Source organism: Pteropus vampyrus, unplaced genomic scaffold, assembly GCF_000151845.1.
Source record: "Pteropus vampyrus isolate Shadow unplaced genomic scaffold, Pvam_2.0 Scaffold112, whole genome shotgun sequence".
Classification (NCBI taxonomy): Eukaryota; Metazoa; Chordata; class Mammalia; order Chiroptera; family Pteropodidae; genus Pteropus; species Pteropus vampyrus.
In genome coordinates this window covers 3,687,679-3,693,313 of record NW_011888893.1, presented here as the reverse complement: position 1 = coordinate 3,693,313, position 5,635 = coordinate 3,687,679, and the positions used below count along the sequence as shown (strand labels likewise).

The following is a 5,635-nucleotide window of genomic DNA, read 5'->3' as shown; positions in this document are numbered from 1 at the left end:
CGACACTCCGGGGCCCAGGAGCCAGACGTGGAGGACCTGGGTGGGGCCAGGGCAGAGAGGGTGAGAGACGCCCAGGGACCCTCCACCCCGCCTCCGCCCCCTGGGGAGATACCCACTGGGAAAGCCCAGGGTGGGCATGGAAGTGGCTAAAGAAAGACAAGGGTGACCAGGGACAGAAGCTGGGGCCAGGGCACCGGGGGGTGCAAAGCCACTGGTTGGGGGGCTGGGGTCTAGGAACACTGTGCCAGAGAGGGACAGTGTCCAAGGAAGCAGGAGAACCGGGGTGGGGAGAGGGGACGCTAGCCTGGCCCAGCCCCGTACCGGAACCGGCTCTGCTGCCCCGCGGGCCCGCACGAGTGGCTGCAGGGACTCCAGGCTGACCAGCGGCTCCAGGCGCAGTGGGCAGGGGGCGGGCAGGCCTGAGCCGTGCAGGACAGCTGTCCCGCCTGGCACGTGCAGTTGCCGCAGGCCTCCTGGTGCCGGCTGCCCGGGGCCCAGCTGCGGCCCTGGGCGTCTGTGCACTCACAGTGCGCGCTCGGCACGCAGCCGCCGTCTTGCTCCAGTGAGCCTGTGGGGAGGCGGCCCTCCAGCGCGGTGCCGGCACCCCGGGCCCCACCCGCGTCCCACTGAGCTGCCCTGAGGCGGGGGAGGGCTGGGGCCCGCGCACCCTCGGAACAGCGGCAGCCCCGCTGGCAGGCCGGGCCGTCCTGGCACACGATCCCCTCCTGTAGGTCGGAGCAGCGTCGCGGGCAGCGGTTGGCACAGCTGACCACCTCCATGCCTGCTGGGCAGCCGCCCTCTGAGCAGACGGGGGGGACCAGAGTCACCTAGGGTCACCCAGAGTCACCCACGCTTATCTCCACGAAGCTACGCGCCCTGTCGTCCCTGTGTTGGTGCCCATGGAAACATGGGGTCTTGGGGACTCTGGGATTGGGACATTCTGAGTGACAGAAAGTTCCTCTCGCCTGCCTGTGAGTCCCCAGCACCTAGCCTGATACCCAATAAATGCTTTGTTGGGCTGGACTGAATTTGTGCATCTAAAAAAATCAACACCGTCACCAATAAGGCCTTAATATATGGATTTATCAGGGTGACGGGAGGGCATGTCAGTGTGGGGGCGTCCTGATAGAGGTGGTGGACCCTGGAGAAACTGGGGTCCCTGGGGTCAGTGAGCACGGAAGGACCAACAGCAGGAGGATCTGAAGCTGGGGGCGGGGTGGGGGCGGGGGTCGGGCGGGGGCGGGGGCGGGGGCGGTCACAGCCTGTCTGGCTTAGTCCGCATCTCAGGTACCAGGTAACACTCATGACCGTCAGTCACCGTCAAATCGTCCAACAGAGCGGGCGGTTCCTCAGGACCCGGAGGGTGGGGCAAGGCAGGGAGAATGACCGGGGCAGGGGCGGGCAGGGGGCAGATTCCAGCCACTCAGCCCTGGGCACAGGGAGTCCTCGCCCAGTGCCCAGATCCTGACAGCTGCCTCTGGGAGTCTCCGATTCGTTAACTGGCCAAAGAGGTACCAGACTGTCCCCCATCTATGTCACAGGGTGTCATGGGGATGAACTTAGAGGTGGGGGTGGGAAGGCAGGTAGAACTGTGCTGTACCCCAACATACCACAGGGCATGGGGTTACAGAGTCGAGCCTGGTGCCTCTCCCCAGCACAGGGGGCACCCCCATTCTTGGGTGGGGGGCTCGAGCAGCTGCGGCTCCTCAGGGATCGGCCACCCCCACAGCTCCGGTCACACCAGGACCAGGGGCTCCAGCGTGACCAGCCTCCGGGCACTGGGTGGGAGAGAGCAGGGCTATGCGAGGGTCTGGCTCAGAGACAGGGCCCCTGATGTCGCAGACACAGGGGGGCAGGGTCCTCTGTGGGGGCGCTGATGCCAGGGAAGGGTGTGCCGGTCCTCACCAGCCCGCCTCACCTGGGCACGCATGCAGGCTGCAGAAGCGGCGCTCCAGGTAAGCCGTGAGGATGTCGGGGCACCAGTGCCCGCCGGGCCCTGGGGGATGGTACGCTCGCAGGCGGCGCTGCTGGCCCACCCCACAGCTGCGGGAGCAGGGCTCCCAGGGGGCCCAGGCAGTCCAGGAACAGTTCCCGGCCACGCAGCCAGGGCCAGGGCACAGGGCCAGCTCTGTGCAACAGGACGAAGCTGAACTGGAGCCAGCCCCTCCTCCTCCCGCCCCAGCTCAAGCGCAGACCCCTCCTCAGGGTCAGCTATGACTTCACACACACCCGATCTGATACTGAGTGCCTGAGGCTTTGACAATGAGGCCTCTGTGTCCCCTTTCTCCTAGGGGGCAGTACTGCCAGATTCACTGGGCTGCTGAGGGCTTTGGATGGGACCTTGGGGGAGGGTGTTCGGTACACACATGATCGAGGATTCGCTGGAAGTCGGCGGGGCTTCCAGACAGTGCCGGGGTTGGCACAGGGCCCGGGGCCCAGAGTCAGACACGGATCCGTGATCCGGTGTCAGGCCGAGAACTCGGCACGTGCTTGAGGGATGTTAGATGTTGGTTTGGGGTTGGACACCGGCTGGGGGTTAGAATTAGTTGTTCGAGGGCGGATGTTGGGGGTCGGAGGGGACGGTTGGGATTCAGATGCGGTTAGGGTCAGAGGTCGGGACCGGAGGGAGCACCTGTACAGGAGGGCAGGTTGCAAGGGCGCTCCTGTGAAGTGTGCCCCCCGGTGCAGTTTGCCAGGCAGAGGCGGGTGCGGCTGCGCCAAGCAGGGAGCATAGGGTCTGTGCAGCTTCGGGAGCAGGGGGACCATGGGGACCACGGGCCCCAGCCACCTGGGGGAACAGGAGGAAGAGGTGGCTCCCGATGAGTCAGCCCTGGGCTCCCGGCCTCCCAGGAAGCAGGGCTGAAGAGGGAGGAGGCCCTGGGCTTGCTTTTACCCAAAGGAAGGGGTGTGGGGAGTGCAGGGCCGGGAGCTGAAGCATCTGTGCTACCTGGAAGGCCTGTCATCGGCTCCGCCGTGGACCCTGCAGCCCCTGTGCCAAAGGAAAACCCTGCTCAGAAACATCTCCCAGGCTGCAGTGTGCCAGAGCCCAGCCCGAGGCTGGCGGCAGAGCTGCAAACCCGTGGCTGCCTGGTTCAGCCCTTCCCTCAGCTTGGTCTCCCGTGGACACTCCAGCCCCCAAGCACAGCGCTTCCTCGTGGCAGCAAGGCCTTTGCTCCAGCTGCTTCTGCCACCTGGCATTCTTTCCCCTCCAATGCCGGTCAAAGTCCTCTCCATCTCCCAAGCCCCTTTAAATGCTGCCTCCTCCAGGAAGTCCTCCCAGACCGCCCCTCAAGGGCGGTTCTCAACCTCGTGATCTTCCATAGCATGTGCACCCTCCTGCAGGGCTCCCCACATGCTGACATGGTTGTCTGAGGCCCTGGATTCCAAGGACAGGGTCCTTGCTCCCCCCCAATACACACACACGGTAAGGTACATCTGGAAAGAGCTCCAGAAATTGGCTGAATGTACCTGAATAGAAGCAAAGCACAGAGCTAGAAGGTGAGAGAAAGAGACCCAGAGGTAGCAACAAGGATGGACAGGGACAGAAAAGGACAGAGGGCCGGCCGAAGTGGCCTCTGCCGTCGGACTCTGCCCAGCACCTCCCCGTTCCCCTCACCTGGGCAGTCTGGGCTGAGGCAGTACCCGAGGTTCTGCAGGGGCCCACGGCAGCCTTGGCCGCCGGCAGCGGGCGATGGGCCACCACATGTGCGGGTGCGGGTGCGGGTGCCCAGCCCACCACAGGAGCGGGAGCACGGGCCCCAAGGCCCCCAGGGACCGAAGCCACCTCCAGCCTTGGAGCAGTCGCCCACGGAGCAAGACAGCTTCCCATGAAGGCAGGAGCTGGGGAGAGGGCATGGGGGTGAGTGGAGGGGCAGGACGGCCCCCGGGGGAATGGGCATGCGGGGCATGGGCAAAGGTCTCAGCCCAGAGGGAAAGGAGACTGGGCCAGGGTCAGCCGAGGCTGGGTGGGGGGCAGGGCGGCCCAACACTCCCCCTCTCTTGACCCCAAGTCTCTCCCCTCGCCGTCCCCCTCACCAGTTGCTGCAACCTGTATGGAGGATCTGGCCTGAATCCAACTCATATCCAGGCCCGAGGGGCTGACCCCCGTCTCCCAGAACGGGCGGGTGAGCCCAAGGGTCAGCACTGGCAGCTCCCAGCTCCTGCAGCAATGAGGCTGTCAGCACGCAGGGGCACTCCTGGGGGTGGGGGCAGAGGAGAAACGTGATGACAGGAGCAGAGCCACCCGCCTGGTACCAGCCCTCTGCACCCGTGCACACCCTCAGAAGGGGCGGGGCGAGGCTCTGGGCCCCAGGACAGCATTTCCAGAGCAAGTGGGACTGCTCACCTGTGACAGGTGAGAGGTGCACGACCTATGGTCTTGACCTAAGACAGACAGCCAGCTTTGCTGCACACGGTGCAGAGCTAGGACACAGCAGGGTCAGCAGAGGCCCTTACAGGTCGGGACTGGACGGTGTGGGGGAGGGGAGGTGCCTCAGCCAGGAACTGGGACACCTGAGCTGGCTTCTAGCTCTACCAACAACTGCGTGATTTGGCGTGTCCCTTCCTTCCCTTCCCTGGGGCTCAGTGTCATCAGCTCTAAGTCAAGAGTGGGATCAGGTGGCTGCTCAGGTCCCGTCCAAACACGGTGTTCTGGAACTCTGGCCGGTGGGGGAGGCTGCTGGATGCTGGCTTCAGCATTGGAGTTTGGAATTGCAAGGGAATCCCGTGTGCCTCTGGGCTTCACAGAGCAGCGCGGCACCTGCCTGCCACCTGGACCCCACAGCCCGAGACAAGGAGTCTGGAACCAGGCAGAGCGAAGGTGAGGGGACCCTTTCCGCACAGGGTATGGAAGGGACCTGGGGGCAGTGAGGACCCATGAGTCCCTGCCGGGGCCTGAACTGAGTGGGAGTCACTGGGGTCTGGCAGGAAACCCGCAGCACTCCCTGCCAGGAGCTGGGAGCCGAGGAGGACCCAGAGGGGACCCCTGGCCACGTCTCCGTCAGAGGTGGCTCCAAGCTGGAGCTGGAAGCCGAGGAGATGCGTTAGTGAAGAGCAGGGGCCCGGGCGACGTCCCCACTCCCTGGGATGCCCCTCGATGGACAGACGCAGGCAGCTAAGGCCTCAGACAGCTTAGGGTCACGTGAGGGAGGAGCGAGCTGCCTGGAGGCCAGAGGGTCTGCAGAGGCGAGGAGCTGACAGCTGAGGAGAAGTCGGGGGAATGGGCGGGGGGCGAGGGGGACCGGGCGCAGGTAGAGGGGGAGGGCCCTGGGCTCCTGGCTGCCTGGGTTCTGACCTGGACGCAGGCCGAGCGGTGCTGGAAGGTGCCCTCGGGGCAGTGGCAGCCCTCCTCACAGCCACCGGAGAAGCAGGCCACCTGCTGAGTGACGTGGGCACAGGAGAAGGGGCACCCCTCTCCACGCTGGCACTCCCGGTACAGACGTCCGGCCGGGCAGCCTGCCTCTGCAGCAACACCTGAGTCAGTGCCCGGCGCTGGCCCAGTGCCCGCTTCCTCTCGACCTGCCTCTCACCCAAGTGCCCATGGCCCCACGTCCCCCACGTTGTGCCGACCACATCCTCCCTGGGCTGGGCCCCTCAGCGCCTTGTCACGCCCCCTCCAACGGGCTCCCCCACCCTT

At 65.5% G+C, this 5,635-nt stretch overlaps 1 protein-coding gene across 1 annotated transcript in view; it reads right to left on the bottom strand.

The window, feature by feature from the left end:
* The window catches only part of SSPO (SCO-spondin), a 48,594-nt gene that overhangs the window by 10,173 nt on the left and 32,786 nt on the right, over positions 1-5,635 (bottom strand). The window contains exons 56-64 of the mRNA XM_011365538.1: positions 5,294-5,460; positions 4,036-4,196; positions 3,617-3,840; positions 2,948-2,989; positions 2,633-2,788; positions 1,919-2,128; positions 1,611-1,778; positions 668-799; positions 322-568 (exon numbers count right to left, since the gene is read on the bottom strand). Of these exons, the coding sequence (XP_011363840.1) occupies positions 322-568; positions 668-799; positions 1,611-1,778; positions 1,919-2,128; positions 2,633-2,788; positions 2,948-2,989; positions 3,617-3,840; positions 4,036-4,196; positions 5,294-5,460 (1,507 nt within the window). The remainder of the gene's footprint in view (positions 1-321; positions 569-667; positions 800-1,610; positions 1,779-1,918; positions 2,129-2,632; positions 2,789-2,947; positions 2,990-3,616; positions 3,841-4,035; positions 4,197-5,293; positions 5,461-5,635) is intronic.